We start from the raw sequence: 20,678 nt of genomic DNA on the forward strand, positions 1-20,678 counted from the left end.
AACAATGTTTCTAATATATAAAACAGTTAAGAGTCGCGTGACCTGTATATGTTTCTATTATATTCACTTTAAAGCCGGTTAGAACTCGATACAAATCTGAGGCTTGCCGAGGGTTTTACAACATTTTGTGATCCGTGATCCCGGGGGTAAAAATCCTATCCTTCATATCCACGTATGAAAAAGTATTTTTCTCTTTCATACCTGGACGTTTTTTTATTGCAATTTCACTACTTTCATTTCCGCCAAATAATCATAATTCCCTCCCCTCCCCAGTAATGACGTTCGAAGTTTGTTTTTTTGTTTGGTTCATTAACGTCCTATTAACAGCTATGGTTATGTAAGGATGGCATCCCATGTATGCGATGCGTTGCGTGTATGTTGTGCGAGGGGCGTGTGTTGGGAAACTCCGGTATATTCATGTTGTGTATTCTTGTATAGTGGAACTGTTGCCTTTTTTATAGTGCTATATCACTGAAGCATGCCGCCGAAGACACCAAGCAACACAACCCACCCGGTCAAATTATACTGACAACGGGCGAACCAGTCGTCCCCACTCCCTGTATGCTGAGCGCTAAGCAAGAGCAGAAACTACCATTTTTATATAGATTTTGGTGTGACTCTGCCATGGAACAGAACCCAGAGCCTTCCTCACAGGGGCGAACGCTCAACTCAAGGCCATAAGTGAGGCGGAGGTTTGTTTGCAAACTGTGTGAATCCGTGTTGCAAACAAACAAATCGTACAGTTTTTATACTATATGTTACGTAATTTTACTGTTTAAGATGCTACACCGCTGTTGAATATTGTTGCTATTGGAGCACTGTTGCAGTGAACAACTCGGGTAACAACTTCGATGCTTGTTTATATTTCATGTTTATATATAGGGATTGGATTTCGTTTTTTATGTTAACCATGCTTGTATGGAGCAATTCCTCTAAGAATATATTCTATGGGGCGCGTTAGCGCCCCATATTGAATATATTCTTAGAGGAATTGCTCCATACAAGCATGGTAAACATAAAAACGAAATCCAATCCCTATATTTACACTCACACGACTATTTACTTATATTTTATGCAATAAAATCGTCATTTGAAAGTGACGTAATTATTCAATAAAAGTCGGTCAAAGGTGGAAGGAGCTTACTCAATTGAACAGCGTATGATGACGCTTCACGTAAGGTAGAATTATTCATCCGCGACGACAAAAAAGTTCAATATTTTAGTGTAAAATAAACATGACAAAAAAAAGTAAATTTATAATTTTATTTAATCAGATCAGTACTTTAGATATATATTCAGTTTTGCTAAAAGTTAATATATAGCGTAATAACATAAAGAATTTTGTACACGGTCACTTGTGTGAACTCGGTGACCGTTATTGTGCAGCGAGGCGAAGCTGACGCACGCTTACACACTTTAGTTTGCCGAAGTTGTGAAAACACCGATTTTCAAGTAGCTCAATGTGTTTGAGATGTCGTCTGACTTGACGATATTACATCCTTGGGAGCCATGTGATTATATAATCTACGCTTAGATCCATATCGCCATCGATAGATGAAACAAATTCACTTGTGTTCGATGATACAATGTATTTGTGGTGACGCGGAACTGACAACACGTGGATTATTAGCGGTGCATGTTTTAAAATACACATGATTTAATACTCAAAGAACAAAGACAAGAGGATATGTTTATAACTGACTTCTATCAGAGGGTCTCACACCCGTCCACTCCAAAGGCTCGATCGTAGGACGAACATAGGCACAGAGGTAATGTTTACATTTGACACCCATCATTATTTAACAAAAATGAAAGCACGTCGCCCCGGTCGGATATTTTTCCGTTTCTTTATACAATAATTAATTTAAAAATTGTTTGAATCATATATAAATATAAAACATGTATATATTGTTTACATTTTTCCAAAATTCTATGAAAAACAACAATATACACGTAATGTTTTCGTCAAAATGTAAACAAAGCCATGTGTTTCTTTTAAAAAAAGTAGTCCTTTTACGTTTGCACAGAACATTTCCTTACGCAAGTTCAAAGTTCAATGTTACCAATGCAGTTATGGTAAACAAAATCGGCTAGTATTAGCGTATAGTGACCAAGTCTAGCAAGTGTAAATATATTCATAATAAATTACCATTTGTACCAATCAGTAGTGATATCTGACCTCTCACAAGAAAGATGATGTGTATAATAACTATATCACATTATTTTTTTTTTAAATAAATAATCCTGTCATTGCAACAAGAGGCCCATGGGCCTTAATGGTCACCTGATATTTGATACAAAATAGTTATGTGATTTTCTAGCCAACTGATGTCGTTTGTTCACGAAATAGGAACATACATCTAATAAGTCTACATACAAAGTTTCATTAAGCTTGCAATTGGTGCATATGTACTCACATTACCTTGTGCACAAGGTTAATAATTATTATTGCAAATGGTAAATAACTCCGTAAATAGGATGAAAAAGTCGAATCAAGCTGATTTTCAAACTCGTTCGAGATATTTCCAATGCTAGTCTATATTCAAAATTTCATTAAAATCCAATCATATTTACTCAAGTTATCATGTTCACAAGATTCAGTGATTATAATTACAGAGGGCATTAACTCCATAAGTGGCAATTTAGTCAAGCTGATATTCAAACGCGATCTTCCGATATCTTTCCAATGTTAGTCTACATAATAAGTTTTGATGAAGCTAAGTGCATGTTTATTCAAGTTATCATGTTCATAAGATTAAATAATTATAATTGCAAAGGGCAATAACTTCGTAAGTTATTTTCTAATCGGGTCGCATTTCGATTTGTCTGAGATCCTTTCGATTGTAGTCTAAATACAAAGTTTCATGAAGCTGAGTGCACATTTATTCAAGTAATTGTATTCACAAGGTCCAATTATAATTATCAGTGCAAAGGGAAATAACTCCATAAATTACCATCGAATCAGGATGATTTCGAGCTCGTTCAAGATCTTTCCAATGTAAGTCAAAAATACCAAGTTTCATTAAGCTTGGTTTTTTATTTATTTAAGTTATCGAGTCCACAAGGTCCAATAATAATTATTAGTGCAATTAAATCAGTCGAATCAAGCTGATTTTCGAACTCATCTCAGATATTTATTATGTTAGTCTATATGCTATATTTTATTAAGCCCGGTTTATATTTACTTAAGTTGTCGTGTTCACAATGTTCAATAATCATTTTTGCAAAGGGCAATAACTTCGTAAGTTACGATCGAATGGGGTTGATTCTCGAAGCCGTCCCAGATGTATTTAATATTAGTCTACATATAAAGTTTCATTGAGCTTGGTGCGTATTTATTCATTTTATCGCGTTCAAAATATCCAATGATAATTAATAGTGTAAAGGGCAATAACTCCGTAAATTACCGTCCGAGATTGTTCCAATGTTAGTCTTAACACAAAGTTTCATTAAGCTCGGTTTATATTTACTACATTTATCGCGTTCACAAGGTCAAATAATACTAGTCATTAGTGCAAAGGCGATAACTCCGTACATAACATTCGAATTAAGCTAATTTTCGAACTCGTCCGAGACATTGCAATGTTAGTCTACACACAAAATTTCATTAAGCTCTGTTGATATTTACTTAAGTTATCGTGTTCACAATGTCCAGTAGTGCTTATTAGTGCAAAGGTCAATAACTCCGTAATTGACAGTCGAATCAAGCCGATTTTCGAACTAGTCCAAGATTTTCCCAATGTTAGTCTGCAAATAAAGTTTCATGAAGCTTGATGAATATTTACTTCAGTTATCGCGTTCACAAGGAAAAGTTAACGCACGACGACGGACAAAAGACTATCGCATTAGCTATAGGTCACCATGACCTATGGTCAGGTGACCTAAAATGCTGAGTGAATGTCCGTCCCGAATTTTGGTCCTATTCTTACTGCAAATTTTCTTGAATAAGAAGATATTCCATGCAATTTGCAGTTAAAATAGGACCAAAATGCGGGTTGCAAATTCACTCGGCAATTTAAGTTTGACATGCTAATTAACCTGACGAAAATTAATCATATCTTAACGCTCACAAGAAATAAATTCTAAATTTGGTATGTCTCCGAGTGTCGTCTTAATTATCACGCAGTTGACTTACTACGTCAGAATACACGACATGTTGTTTTAATCTGTGCTGTCACATGTATGTAGATATATAGATTTTTAGATTGATTTTATTTTTGTTTCGGAAATCTTATTTCCAAAAATATTAAGTTAAACAAAGTATTCTTATTTTATGTAACGATTTGTAAATAAAAAATAAATATATTTGGAACTTACTGACGATTTTCTTCCTCAATCACGTAATCGATGATATCCTTAGGGTAAGATATTTCTCCTTTCCACCATTTCGTCAGATATTCGCGGTTCTGTGGAGCATAGTCAGATAGGAAGATCTCGTCTACATAATTACTTGCTGATATCACCGTATAAATCGCTGGTCCAGTTCCAATATCTAGGAGACGCTTTCCACGGATGTCGCCTGCACATATTTCAGAAAACAAACTTGTAATTCATAATAATCACAAACATACACCCTTTTCGTTGAGATTGGTTTATTTTGACACGTTTTGTTTTGTTTGAACTTAGCTTTTTATTTAACATTAATAGCAATAAAAGAATATATAGTGGCTTAACCAAATAAAGGTAGGACTTATCTATGTTGAGCGTTTCAACTGTTCAAACAACTATGTATAAAATCGGTACGAAGTCGTAATTAACCGTACTTCAATTGGTGATTTGCGCCTCCTTAAAACTTACCCGACTCGCACTAGCTATAGGTATGTACATGAATTACTAGTGATATCTTGCTAGCGTATAAATCACTTTGTTTGGTGCACTCGAATATGCATGATGGTCAACCTAAGGTATTAAAGTTTACTGATAACCTGTTGTGTATGGCTTGTACATTTTGACAAAATGTGCGCAAAAACAGTAAACCAATAAAAATGTCATGTTCACTGGAGCATATTGCAGCGAATATTTGGCCTACCAGTCTTTAAAAACATATACATTAACTTATTTTTCACCTTGTAAATTCCAGTTAAAACCTATACGACAAAGATATCAAGATAAAAAAAAAAACATTTTAAAAATCATTACTGTTCATATTATACTTTTAAAACACACGAAACTATGAATATGAAACAAAGACTGGTTTTGAGAAAAATCACTGATATATCATTTGTAAATTTTTTAAATGTTTTTTGGAAAATATAACGCAAAACACAATGTGTACTCATTCGTAGTTTATAATTAAAGTTTACGTTGATTGTTTTATAGAGGTTCCCCTACAAGTGACTGTTGTTAATCATGTTTTATTAAACTCGAGTTAGTTAGTTTTCAAACTTTGAAAAGACACGAGCTTTAGCGTGGTGACCATTTTCTAGTCTTCATTGATGTATGTGTGATGTATGTACACAATGTGTAGTGATATTTGTCCGTCATAAAATATAGTGCCTAAATAGAGAGAACTAGCAACTACCTGTTAAACAGTAAATGCAATGCTATTTAAAAGAAAATGTGCTATGAAAAGTAACCTGAATTATGTTCTCAAATGTTAATCTTTAAATGATAAGGATGTTAAAACTGGTTATTAAAGATTGAATAATATCAATATTAGCCCGCTCATGTTGTTAATGTGAATTGTTTGTCTGATAATTCGGTTGTAGCTCATAACTTCTTGAAAATCCTGGGTGGAGGAAAAAACCTTAGATTATTAATTAGGGCTCTCTTTAGTAAAATTTTTATAGTCTCTTATCATAGAGTTTCACGAGAGATAGAGGATTTGGATCACTGCTTATTGACCTTACTCATGTATAAAATTGGCTAATATTTGTGAGAGACAATTTGACTGCGCGTAGTTATGAAGATCCCCCCTTTTGAGTTATCTCCATAAAAGTTGTCAATAAAAACAATAGCCGATACCACAATGATCAGGGAAGAATTATAAGGAAAACCTCAGTTTCGCTAGATGTGATGCTCCTCATGTGTACTATAACTTATACCAGTAATAAAATGTTTATCAAACTGATATTAAATTATCTATAATATTTTTGAATTATTAATGTATTTTTTACAATAATATGCAGTTTTTCTGGAATTACAGTAGAATACATGGTAACTGTGAAACTGGTCGATGTCTAATTTGGCTCGCTACTCTGGTCTATTCTGAATTGTATTGTTTGTTTGTCATTTTCTTTCTTGATTTATAGTACATTGATTTGAAAATCTGTATTAATCCAGAAACCCTCCTATTCAGCCAGAGATGTACAGCAATGGTTTGTAAAAAAAATCCTGAAAAATTAAATGATGGTCTCTGTGCATCCAGAAGGGTGTGAAAATTCAATAATTGTGACTGATTTCAATGACATTGGTTGATTATACCAGGGTTCTTGGTGACAATGATATGCCATATAGTTAGGTTGTTATATGAAATAGAGTTGGATATACTCATCCCTGGTCACATAAAACAAATCTTTGGCGTAACAGGGGCTACTCACTCACAACTAACAATATACAAAAAACTGCTTGACTCTGTAAGGAAAAGAGAAGCAGAACGACATACAAGAACTGCTTGACTCAGTAGGAAAGAGAAGCAGACAAGCCTTAAGAATTTAGTAGCTGGTGGCTAAATTTCGGAGCAAACTTTACTTCTGTAAGTTGCTGAGAAGACCCTTGACTCTGAATCGAAGCGAATCATGAGAAGCGACTTGACTCAACATGAAGAAGTTTGACTAGGACAAACTTGACTCCCAAAAGCAGCTAAAGAAAGCCCTTGACTCTGAGTAAAAATGACAGTCACTCATGAGAAGCGCTTTGACTTGTGCAGGAGAAGTTTAACCTCTTATAAAGCTACATATATATACAAAACAAACTAAAATTTGTTTTTTCAGTATAAATCATATAAAAAAGTATATATAAGAGAATAAAAATTCTATTGGGGGAAAATTCCCCGAGAATTTAAAGCCAAAAAGGAATGAGTAAGATTGTTGCGAGTGAGTGCCCCCAATATAAAAAGATATAGCAAGATATATATATAGATAAATTTAAACGGACATGTCTAATTGTGCCATATGAATGGTTTTAGGATCAGTATGTATATATCTAGTAAAACAGTCAGAAGACCATCGACCCAAGGTTTGAATCACATGGTCTTGAACACCAGCAGCCGCTGCTGAAGTCGCTGCTCCAATCCTGAGAGAATGACCATTGTAGTCTAGATTATTCAAACCTATGCGAGACAAGAGGTCTTTAAGAAAACCAATAAAGGTGTGACGCATCAAAGGTTTGTAAGAAACAAAATCATTAACAAATAAGGGGGACATAGAAGTAGCCCCTTGAGAGCGTCGCATTTCTAAATATTGAACCATAGTTCTCACAGGGTATAGCAAGTTGTTCGCAAAAATGTTTATATACACACCCTTACCAAACGGATCTGTTTTAGACATACGTAAAAACAATGTAAATTTAGATAAATCTTTGAACACATTAATGTCACACACGCGTATAAAATGTGAATCGCTAGTCTGTCTACAGGTGAACTCTCCACATCGCATAAAACCGTAAAAAGCCGTAAGAAAAATAGAACTTAACATTAAATCTAACATGGGAGTAAAGACTCCTAGGGGACTGGTAAGTGTAAAACACATGTGCTGCAGCAGTTTAAAAGTGATAGGTAGTCTCTGAATAGTTACAGTAGCCTGTGTTTTCTTGATCCCTCGCAAAATGTAATGTAATCTAAGCGTATTACCAAGTGGATCACCGAAATTGTTCTTGATATAGTGATACCGAATGCCTGCAAGATAAGCTTTAATAGTGTCAAACTTTAACTGCAAGGCCTGATGACAGTGAGTCACGAATAAGATAAGGAGATCTTCGTTGATAGCAGGTAGGGAATTCGAGGCACACTGAATACCTCGCATCAACACAAATGTTCATTGTTAAAACCAGACTTATACGTAGCCTGAGTCTTGTCACTAAGAGCAGCCTCCCACAGACAATCCACTGCACCGATTAGTTCATCATCAGGGACGTAGCTGGTAGACATGGAACCGGAAGTATATCTGCCTGAGGAGCCAGCCTCCGGAATCTGGACATCTGGAAGCGAGAGATAGCATCCGCGATATTATTACTTTTACCAGGTATATGAACAGCATGAAGCACAAAGTTATGTAAAGCAGCATGGAAAGTAAGTTTACGAACAAGTCTCTCATGATGCTACACACTTTAGACCTCCCTTTGGTGATAATTTCTACAGTAGCCTCATTATCCCAATGAAAGAGAATGCGCTTTTGACCCCATTGATGACCCCATAACACACATGCCATTACAATAGGGTAAAGTTCGAAAAGGGCCATAGACGTGTCCCCTGCTTTTAGCTCGTCAGGGAAAATACCCTGAAACCACTTATTTACATAAATCCCACCGAACGCCTCACGAGTAGCGTCTGTATACAGATGAAGATCGGCGGCTGTAGTGATATGATCGTCCAGAAAGAAAGACACGCCATTCCATCCTTTGAGAAATTGAGACCACATGTGTAAATCGGATCGACATTCAATGTTAAGTTTCACACGGAAGTGTAATTCACGCACAGTTGTAGAAAGAGTAATGAGATGAGAAACGAATGATCGACCGGGCTTGATACAACGACACGCAAAATTCATGTGACCTAAAAGACTTAAAAGTTCACGTTTAGTACAAGATTTCTTGTGTTTGAAATCATCAACAAATTCGATGATACGTTGAATTTTTTCATACGGAAGGCGTGATTCACAAGAACGAGAGTCTAAGTAGACACCAAGGTATTCAAGTGACGTGCACGGACCTACTGTCTTGTGAGCGCCGATAGGAATATTAAGATTCTTGAAAACAGATATAAAGCGTTCCATAGTTGCTGTAGCATTGGTGGTAGTAGGTTCAATAACTAAAAAGTCATCTAACAAGTGTAAGATGTTGTTGATATTGTAGTTGTTTTTAGCTATCCAACACACCGCACGAGAAAGACAGTCAAACAATTTTGGGCTAGAACGACTACCAAATACGAGCCGAGTGAAGAAATAAAACTTGTCTTTCCACATAATGCCATGATATGGCCATAGGGACGGGTGGATAGGTAAGAGTTTGAAGGCATCTGTAATATCAGTTTTCATAAGCCACGCCCCTACGCCACAGCGTTTGATAATGTGTATAGCATCATCGATAGTCACATATTTTAACGAACAAGTGATTTTGTCTATCAAACTATTTAAACTGGGATTATCGACATCTTGATGTGGCGCAGATAGATCGACGATGAGACGTTTCTTTTTAGAGTACTTATGTTCTGCCAAACCGATCGGATTTATTCTATAATCCCGAAAGGGAATCTTGTCAAAAGGGCCAATAAGATAACCTTTCTCTACTTCCTTTTCCACTAAAGCTGTAACACTGCAGGGGTCATTTAACGCTGACTTTAAGTTTTTACAAATAATGGAATATTTTGGTAAAAATTGAAGTCCGGTGTCGAAACCATGCGTTAATCCATGGATAAGATGTTTAATATGGTGGAGCTTTAATTCATCCTGCAACGCATTAATATTGATAGGCGTCGAAACTGAAACTTGTGCTATTTCTTCTTCTTTTGACCTTGGCGACTTTCTAAAGGGCAAATGTATTTTGAGTGGTTCTCCTTGCACACTAGACACACGTGACTAAACTGGCAGAAGTTGGATGAGCAACCGAAATTCCCGTTGAAATTATTGCATATTTCTTTACCGTCATGCAAAACTCGAGGTCGACCTTTAGAATCGGTTGTAGTGGAAGATTTGGTATTCTTATGATGACTAGATGGTTGACCATGAGTGCTCTGCTGTTTTCTATCCTGGGCAGTTGAGGGGCAGAAATTAGTAGTGTGCAAAGTGCTGCCACACATACCGCAGGCTATTGGCATTTGATTAGCAAATATATTGCAAAATAAAGTATTGTCCCGTACAGACCAGTCAATTTTCTTATTGTTGTACAACAAGTGAGAAGCTGCCCTCAAGGAGAATTGCCGATGATACTCGTAAAAACCAGAGTTGTATTTAGTACCCATGTCGACAATGTCGCGTTCATAAAGGTCCAGCTCGACACGCCTGTGAGGGTGTACAGTACACATCACTTGTTTATAAACACCGAACGCCAGAATAAATTCGTTTAGAGTCAGAGTTCTGCTAAGCCTCGCATCTTGTTTGTCAGGGCTACAATTGTTCATATCGCTCTGGCCATTGTAATAAGGAATAAGTAGAGCTGCGAGATTTACATCCCGACCGGTAATGATTTGTTTACGTATGGCTGGAGACACAGTCTCTACCAAAGGCAAGGACTCAGAAACGTAACCGAATCTAGAACGCTTAGCAATCTCACCTGCCGTATTGTTGAGGCTGTCAGCATTCATCTGGCGGTATGCTGAATCTAAGCTGTATTCCTCTGATTCTTGACGCGAATGTTCATGCCGATCGCGAGAGACTGTCAAATCAATGCTACCGCTAGGTAAGTCCATGTTACGTTCCAAGGAAGCTGGTTGGCTTAAACTAGGTCTGCGATCCATAGTAACATTAGAAAGTTTCTGTTCGATGCGCGTATAAGCATCTTGGAGTGTGGATACACTTTCGGCCAAGGTAGTAATAGTTTCGAGCATTCTACTCTGTAGTTCATTTCCTGTTTGGCGGCCATCTTGGAGCGAAGCATTGTGGGTTGGCTCCGGGGTATCATGGGATACCGCACCTCTCGGGGCCGCTTGTGTCATTGCAGATTTGATTTTTCGTACAAGAGCCATTCGTTTCTCTCCACTTGAGAAAGATATATTGCGTCGCGAAAGCTCTGCCTTCAATCTAGCTTTAGTCCAGTTTTCATACAACTCGGGATCATACGGAGTTGGTCTTGATTTTCTCTGTCCACGCTTGGGCGCCATGATGTTCGAAAAAACGTAAACACAAAGTCAAAAGTCCTTGAACTAGGAAGTGCGTCAAATCCAGGCATACAAGGCCGATTAGTTTATAGGAGGCAGTTTACGATTCTGAACACAGCCATGTTAGTTCGTAAAATCGGAGGATCCAAGCGATCGATCCAGAATAGAATAGGTCTTGAACAAAGTTCGTAGCGAACAAAGGAAATTTACTGCACAGCTAGATGAAGTTCTCTGCCATCGTAATTGTCCGTATAGAACACAATTCAGTCTAAAGAGCAAAGCACATTAAACACAGTTGATAATCACGTAGTAGTTGTAGAAACGATCTTCTATAATTTGAGAGTAGTTAATGAGAAATAATACGACGATAGATCAGACTGACCACAAGAGCTGGAGGCAAAAATCTGAATGACGTCATCCAATACTCACATCCCCCTCTAGAGCCTAATGCTGATTGGTCAACATAAAAATCAAAACTCATTAGCATATAAATAAATCAAAACAAAAACCTGATCGCTCTTCATACCGAACGTACAAAAACTAAATATAAAAAGAAATACATGCATTGATACATGCACACAAACTTAAAAGATTATATATTGTAGATGACAGAGCTAAACAAACGTTATGTATAAACCAAAATTTAATCATACACATTAAATTATCATTATATATATTCTCGTTAACCCTAAAGGGTCTATTATAGCATTCAATTCAATTTAATTGATAGTATGCTGTGACAGCATTTGTACCTGTATAACCTAATAAATACAGTAAAGTCTACCAGTCTACTGGACCCCATGTGCTTTTCTTTCAATAATAATAATAAACTTACATTTTTAATCAAAATGCGCTTATTCTTGTAATTGAAATGATATTGATTTTTTCCTCATATTAAAGACAGTGTATACTTACTGTTTTGTATTTTTTCCCCTTTATTTTTCTTTGAGGAGAGGAAAGGGGGTAATTTTTTAATCATGTACTTTGCTTAAATGTAAAGTAAGTCCCTATCTATATAAATATAGAATATGTGTATTCCAAACATGGATCAAAACAATACCCCTTAATTAACTCCCTTATACCAGCCCCTCCCAAAACCTACATATAGCTAGCTATTGTATGTGTATTTCGACACCCTGACAACTATTCTGTCTGAACTGTTTCACCTTCAATTTAACTAACATCCTTGCTCAGGTATGCATATTAGTCCAACAGGACTGCTATAGACAAGGATTTGGTTACCTGAATGAACGTACGTAAAACCATAGATCAAACTTATATACTATATTTACTGGTAAAACCTTCATGTATAATCTAGCTAGAATAAATGTGCCTACTTCTCCACTGTATCTTTCAAATTAGTTTGTGAATAGTTAAGTTTTAATATCTAAATGGTTTTACTTAATGAGACCACATTACAATAGTTTTGATTAATTAAGCTGTCCGCTTTGGAAAAAAAGATTTGTTTCATGTAATTACGTACAATCAAGTATTAGAACTGAAAAAATTCCAATAGAAAAACATTAAAAAATCTGATGATGGATATTTAATACGCAGTAAATCAACATTGTAAATACTAAAACTAAATGAATGATGTTGTATCAAGCATTTTCTAAATAAATGTATTAATTAAAGCTAGATAATACGCAGACAGAAGAATCCAGAATCGAACATTTTGCAATTTTCGGTGGATGTCAGGAAATCAGAGGTTAAGATATTGTCGTCGGTTTCTCGCAAAAATGACGACAATTTTATAAGCACACGTCATAATGTGATTGTTTTGACGCTGAGTATGTGCAAGCTTGGAACATATACTCCATATCTAGATATGAATGTATTTTATATTGTTACCCGATATGATACATGTATTGTCTCTCCTCAGTGATAATCGTCACGTAAACAAAACACGTCAGACAAAATACACATTTATTATTTAATTGATGTCCTTTATATTTCATGTTTGTCTTCACCACGTCTTCAATATAGTTGCAATAAAAACCCATCGCCATTTCGCATCTTGACTCGATTAAATTCCTATAAATTTATATCAACTATGATCGCTATCGCAAAGACACTGGTCCTACACCGTATACACCGGATTTCGTGCGCACACTGCACATTGTGTAACGTTGTGCAGTCACACATGGCATACATCAAAAACGCTCGTACTAAGATGTAGTAATAGTTCATACACGTCTATCATTCAACTTCCGGTTCACTCTTTCTGTAAATATAATTTTTCTTTCATTTGTGGATACCAATGTCTGACATAGTAGGTATATGTTTACTTTAGTGGGATTACGGTTCCCTCATATCCTCTGTTTGATAATAACATACATTGTAATCAATAGAAAAATTGCAAACGGCAAAAATACATTTATTCCATTAATTTTTCCTCGCAACAATGTAATAATACCCTTCAGCATCCCAGTATTTATCACCAATAGCAGATATTTCAATATACGACAATATACTGAATCCGGCATCTAGCACTGTTTGCTTTACTTCATCTTTCGTAAAAGACTTCCCAGGAAACTTGTATTCCCCCACCTGGTAATAAGTTGCTCCGAAATCGCAAGAGAAAATTAAAAACCCGCCTTCATTGAGTACACTAGAGACGTTTTGTATGCAACGTTGAAATTCAGTAATATTTTGTGCAACTTCATCTAAGCAATGTCCCGAAACTATGACATCAAATTTATTGTCGTTGATGTCAAATCCTAGTGGTTGTTTCGACATGATGTCAATGGGATAAATCCCTTTTACTTTTTCTCTTATTTCATCTTCTCTCTGTTTTGTAGTCATGCTGGAAAACAAATGAACATGTCGCAGATTATTTGTGACCTACAATACCGTTCGGATGACTAGAAATAAAAAACAAGAAAAACAATGTTTCTATATAAAACAGTTAAGAGTCGCGTGACCTGTATATGTTTCTATTATATTCACTTTAAAGCCGGTTAGAACTCGATACAAATCTGAGGCTTGCCGAGGGTTTTACAACATTTTGTGATCCGTGATGCCGGGGGTAAAAATACTATCCTTCATATCAACGTATGAAAAAGTATTTTTATCTTTCATACCTGGACGTTTTATTGCAATTTCACTACTTTCATTCTCCGCCAAATAATTATAATTCCCTCCCCTCCCCAGTAATGACGTTCGAAGTTTGTTTGTTTGTTTGGTTCATTAACGTCCTATTAACAGCTATGGTTATGTAAGGATGGCATCCCATGTATGCGATGCGTTGCGTGTATGTTGTGCGAGGGGCGTGTGTTGGGGACACTCCGGTCTATTCATGTTGTGTATTCTTGTATAGTGGAACTGTTGCCCTTTTTATAGTGCTATATCACTGAAGCATGCCGCCGAAGACACCAAGCAACACAACCCACCCGGTCAAATTATACTGACAACGGGCGAACCAGTCGTCCCACTCCCTGTATGCTGAGCGCTAAGCAAGAGCAGAAACTACCATTTTTATAGAATTTGGTGTGACTCTGCCAGGGAACAGAACCCAGAGCCTTCCTCACAGGGGCGAACGCTCAACTCAAGGCCATAAGTGAGGCGGAGGTTTGTTTGCAAACTGTGTGAATCCGTGTTGCAAACAAAGAAATCGTACAGATTTTATACTATATGTTTACGTAATTTTACTGTTTAAGATGCTACACCGCTGTTGAATATTGTTGCTATTGGAGCACTGTTGCAGTGAACAACTCGGGTAACAGCTTCGATGCTTGTTTATATTTCATGTTTATATATTCATATAAATTACCATTTGTACCAATCAGTAGTAATATCTGACCTCTCACAAGAAAGAAGATGTGTATAATAACTATATCACATTATTTTTTTAATAAATAATCCTGTCATTGCAACAAGAGGCCCATGGGCCTTAATGGTCACCTGATATTTGATACAAAATAGTTATGTGATTTTCTAGCCAACTGATGTCGTTTGTTCACGAAATAGGAACATACATCTAATAAGTCTACATACAAAGTTTCATTAAGCTTGCAATTGGTGCATATGTACTCACATTACCTTGTGCACAAGTTTAATAATTATTATTGAAAATGGTGATAACTCCGTAAATAGGATGAAAAAGTCGAATCAAGCTGATTTTCAAACTCGTTCGAGATATTTCCAATGCTAGTCTATATTCAAAATTTCTTTAAAATCCAATCATATTTACTCAAGTTATCATGTTCACAAGATTCAGTGATTATAATTACAGAGGGCATTAACTCCTTAAGTGGCAATTTAGTTAAGCTGATATTCAAACGCGATCTTCCGATATCTTTCCAATGTTAGTCTACATAATAAGTTTGATGAAGCTAAGTGCATATTTATTCAAGTTATCATGTTCATAAGATTAAATAATTATAATTGCAAAGGGCAATAACTTCGTAAGTTATTTTCTAATCGGGTTGCATTTCGAATTTGTCTGAGATCCTTTTGATTGTAGTCTAAATACAAAGTTTCATGAAGCTGAGTGCACATTTATTCAAGTAATTGTATTCACAAGGTCCAATTATAATTATCAGTGCAAAGGGAAATAACTCCGTAAATTACCGTCGAATCAGGATGATTTTCGAGCTCGTTCAAGATCTTTCCAATGTTAGTCAAAAATACCAAGTTTCATTAAGCTTGGTTTTTATTTATTTAAGTTATCGAGTCCACAAGGTCCAATAATAATTATTAGTGCAATTAAATCAGTCGAATCAAGCTGATTTTCGAACTCATCTCAGATATTTATTATGTTAGTCTATATGCTATATTTTATTAAGCCCGGTTTATATTTACTTAAGTTGTCGTGTTCACAATGTTCAATAATCATTTTTGCAAAGGGCAATAACTTCGTAAGTTACGATCGAATGGGGTTGATTCTCGAAGCCGTCCCAGATCTATTTAATATTAGTCTACATATAAAGTTTCATTGAGCTTGGTGCGTATTTATTCATTTTATCGCGTTCAAAATATCCAATGATAATTAATAGTGTAAAGGGCAATAACTCCGTAAATTACCGTCCGAGATTGTTCCAATGTTAGTCTTAACACAAAGTTTCATTAAGCTCGGTTTATATTTACTACATTTATCGCGTTCACAAGGTCAAATAATACTAGTCATTAGTGCAAAGGCGATAACTCCGTACATAACATTCGAATTAAGCTAATTTTCGAACTCGTCCGAGACATTGCAATGTTAGTCTACACACAAAATTTCATTAAGCTCTGTTGATATTTACTTAAGTTATCGTGTTCACAATGTCCAGTAGTGCTTATTAGTGCAAAGGTCAATAACTCCGTAATTGACAGTCGAATCAAGCCGATTTTCGAACTAGTCCAAGATTTTCCCAATGTTAGTCTGCAAATAAAGTTTCATGAAGCTTGATGAATATTTACTTCAGTTATCGCGTTCACAAGGAAAAGTTAACGCACGACGACGGACAAAAGACTATCGCATTAGCTATAGGTCACCATGACCTATGGTCAGGTGACCTAAAATGCTGAGTGAATGTCCGTCCCGAATTTTGGTCCTATTCTTACTGCAAATTTTCTTGAATATCTTTTAATTATACCTTATAAGAAGATATTCCATGCAATTTGCAGTTAAAATAGGACCAAAATGCGGGTTGCAAATTCACTCGGCAATTTAAGTTTGACATGCTAATTAACCTGACGAAAATTAATCATATCTTAACGCTCACAAGAAATAAATTCTACAATTTGGTATGTCTCCGAGTGTCGTCTTAATTATCACGCAGTTGACTTACTACGTCAGAATACACGACATGTTGTTTTAATCTGTGCTGTCACATGTATGTAGATATATAGATTTTTAGATTGATTTTAATTTTTGTTTCGGAAATCTTATTTCCAAAAATATTAAGTTAAACAAAGTATTCTTATTTTATGTAACGATTTGTAAATAAAAATAACTATATTTGGAACTTACTGACGATTTTCTTCCTCAATCACGTAATCGATGATATCCTTAGGGTAAGATATTTCTCCTTTCCACCATTTCGTCAGATATTCGCGGTTCTGTGGAGCATAGTCAGATAGGAAGATCTCGTCTACATAATTACTTGCTGATATCACCGTATAAATCGCTGGTCCAGTTCCAATATCTAGGAGACGCTTTCCACGGATGTCGCCTGCACATATTTCAGAAAACAAACTTGTAATTCATAATAATCACAAACATACACCCTTTTCGTTGAGATTGGTTTATTATGACACGTTTGTTTTGTTTGAACTTAGCTTTTTATTTAACATTAATAGCAATAAAAGAATATATAGTGGCTTAACCAAATAAAGGTAGGACTTATCTATGTTGAGCGTTTCAACTGTTCAAACAACTATGTATAAAATCGGTACGAAGTCGTAATTAACCGTACTTCAATTGGTGATTTGCGCCTCCTTAAAACTTACCCGACTCGCACTAGCTATAGGTATGTACATGAATTACTAGTGATATCTTGCTAGCGTATAAATCACTTTGTTTGGTGCACTCGAATATGCATGATGGTCAACCTAAGGTATTAAAGTTTACTGATAACCTGTTGTGTATGGCTTGTACATTTTGACAAAATGTGCGCAAAAACAGTAAACCAATAAAAATGTCATGTTCACTGGAGCATATTGCAGCGAATATTTGGCCTACCAGACTTAAAAAACATATACATTAACTTATTTTTCACCTTGTAAATTCCAGTTAAAACCTATACGACAAAGATATCAAGATAAAAAAAAAACATTTTAAAAATCATTACTGTTCATATTATACTTTTAAAACACACGACACTATGAATATGAAACAAAGACTGGTTTTGAGAAAAATCACTGATATCATTTGTAAATTATTTAAATGTTTTGGAAATATAACGCAAAACGCAATGTGTACTCATTCGTAGTTTATAATTAAAGTTTACGTTGATTGTTTTATAGAGGTTCCCCAACAAGTGACTGTTGTTAATCATGTTTATTAAACTCGAGTTAGTTAGTTTTCAAACTTTGAAAAGACACGAGCTTTAGCGTGGTGACCATTTTCTAGTCTTCATTGATGTATGTGTGATGTATGTACACAATGTGTAGTGATATTTGTCCGTCATAAAATATAGTGCCTAAAATAGAGAGAACTAGCAACTACCTGTTATACAGTAAATGCAATTCTATTTAAAAGAAAATGTGCTATGAAAAGTAACCTGAATTTGAATGTCAATCAAAATCAAGAGATCTTAGAGTTGACCTATCAGAGGGGCCGTAGGTGTTAACACACTGGAGTGTGTAAACACAAATGAACAATGATGATAACCAACTGTGATGGAATTTATCACATGCTGTTATCATTTTGAAACATGCTTAGTAATGGAATATACGAATTTCAGTCCAATGTAAGATGGGTAACTAGTCTTGCTACATGTATCTTCTTTCGCTATTCCTTTTACGTACTTGATGAATCCAGGGTATAGCATCTAAAGCAGGGACACGATGGAATTGTCAAAATTAAATATGACCCTTGAGAGGCACCTATATATGAAACTACAAGACGATCCCGAAACACTTTCTGAGAAATAACAAACTTTAGTTGTCTAAATCAGCGCCTCTCGACAATGTTGATTTCAGGTCAGACTGGAAATGCAATAGGTACAACCAAAGACTGTTGCGAACATGACAATATCTTTTCATTTATGAAAATCCCTTCTGAGTGTTTGTTAGAAATAACGGTAACAAGAAATGTTTACGGATGACAAATAACAGACGGACGAGGAACGCGAACTTAAAGATCCGAATGATATGCATGTACCAGGATCAGATTTTGGGACTATAATTCGTTATTCCTTAATATAAACGTAATCAATACCATATGTGTGCTGGACTTTTGTGTTTATGGTCTTACCAAACACCAAACGGGGTTGAATTCAGTAAAATTTAACTTACATTCGTTAAAAATTCTATGAAGACTGTCAAGGTCATCTTCCATCTCCTCAATTCCGTTGCATTCAACGTACCAATAAGGGTCAAAGTTTGCGTAGTCACGTGTTTCCTTAAGATCCGCCATTAGAGTATTTCTTCAAAAATAAGTATTTTTTTATGATTTCCAAATCGATTGAAAAGATTTGGCTGTACCTGTACATGTCAGTAAGGTATGAAGATTATTTTTTACAAAATTTAAACGATTAAAACATTTGAATGTATGAAAGCAAGTCATTAGATTTGTACTCACCCCTGTTCAAATGGTAGTTCAGTAGTGCGATGTAGTTCGTCGTGTCGACCGCAGTAATAACGATAAAAACTTTATATATTATAAACTTTAGATATACATATAGGGTTAGGGTTATATATTTTCAAATCGATTGGTCATTGCAATGATTTTGCATAGTTTATCAATTATAAATTCTTTATATATCGCACTTGCAAATCAGTTTTAAATGACTATTTTATAAATGGAACAGCTGTTCTAGCGGATAAATATAATAAAAAAAGACAATGATATACATGTTTCTAAATATTCAACAAATCCTGAATTATGCTTTTGATTATTATCACCGCATATGATTTGTCACTAACATCTATTAATTGGCTACACATGCCGTTATGTAAACTTTATGAGCCCATCAGAAATCCTTTTTACTAAGTTCTGGATCATAGATATTGCAAGATTGTAATGTACTTTTGCATTATGTGTACACCAGAGGCATAACCTATTCTGGTGGGTGTAATTGGAGTTACCTATCGATTTATTTGTTCATAGTTTATTGATTATAAATTCTTTATATATCGCACTTGCAAATCAGTTTTAAATGACTCTTTTATAAATGGAACAGCTGTTCTAGCGGATAAATATAATAAAAAAGACAATGATATACATGTTTCTAAATATTCAACAAAATCCTGAATTATTTTTTTTTAATTTATTTTTTATTCATTTTCAAAAGTTTTGTACATACAAATACAATACAACATATATGAACGATGTATGTTGGAGTTAATTAAGTAATACAAAAGTAGTCATGTATACTCATAATATACATCAATCAATGGACAACACATTTACACTAACAAACTCACTGATAATTTATAGAGGATACGTTCTCAAACATTGATATTTTTAAGGTAATATACATTGTTAAGTATCAGAGAGATGCAGGACACACATACATACATACAAGGTACCTCTGTCAAACTTAGGTCAAATATTTATTTTACAAGTTTTTATTGGTTTTTGCGTATGTTTTTAATGTTTTGAAATTTAAAATTGGAGCCAAAGTTGTATTTCTGTTAAGACCTGTTGTTTATTTTTTTATTTTACTATTGGTTATTAATATTTTATGAGCTTTCAGTTCAAATTTGATTTGTTTTTTTAAACCAATTAGGCAAAGATCTGCTTCAAGACATTTACAGTTATAAATATATTGTTTTGTTAAAAGTAAGATTAAGTTGTCTAAATTAAAATGTGAATGTTTATTGTTAACTTTCTTGCCAAATATAAATTCTTGTTTACTGAATCTAAGTCCTAGATTTTTTGTAATAATTGCTATTCTCAGTTGTTCTATCAGATTTGATGTTTTATCACAATCCCATAGTATGTGTGTTATGGTTTCGGGAGAAGTTCTACAAAATATACATATGTTATTATCCGCTTTACCTATTCTTAGTAAAAATGTCTTAGTAGTCAGGATTCTATGATTTATTCAATATTGTA

The 20,678-nt window shown here is 35.0% G+C and overlaps 1 protein-coding gene across 1 annotated transcript; it reads right to left on the bottom strand.

Annotated features, from left to right (window-relative positions):
- Positions 1–12,589: 12,589 nt before the first annotated feature.
- LOC138310820 (nicotinamide N-methyltransferase-like) lies at positions 12,590–19,262 on the bottom strand. The gene is made up of 4 exons (XM_069252149.1): positions 19,200–19,262; positions 18,914–19,044; positions 16,926–17,127; positions 12,590–13,775 (listed from the first exon to the last, which is right to left on the bottom strand). Exons 2-4 carry the CDS (start codon positions 19,032–19,034, stop codon positions 13,355–13,357), a joined length of 744 nt encoding a protein of 247 aa, XP_069108250.1. The 5' UTR covers positions 19,035–19,044; positions 19,200–19,262; the 3' UTR covers positions 12,590–13,354.
- Positions 19,263–20,678: the final 1,416 nt, after the last annotated feature.

The sequence above is a fragment of the Argopecten irradians genome, chromosome 16 (genome assembly GCF_041381155.1).
Source record: "Argopecten irradians isolate NY chromosome 16, Ai_NY, whole genome shotgun sequence".
Classification (NCBI taxonomy): Eukaryota; Metazoa; Mollusca; class Bivalvia; order Pectinida; family Pectinidae; genus Argopecten; species Argopecten irradians.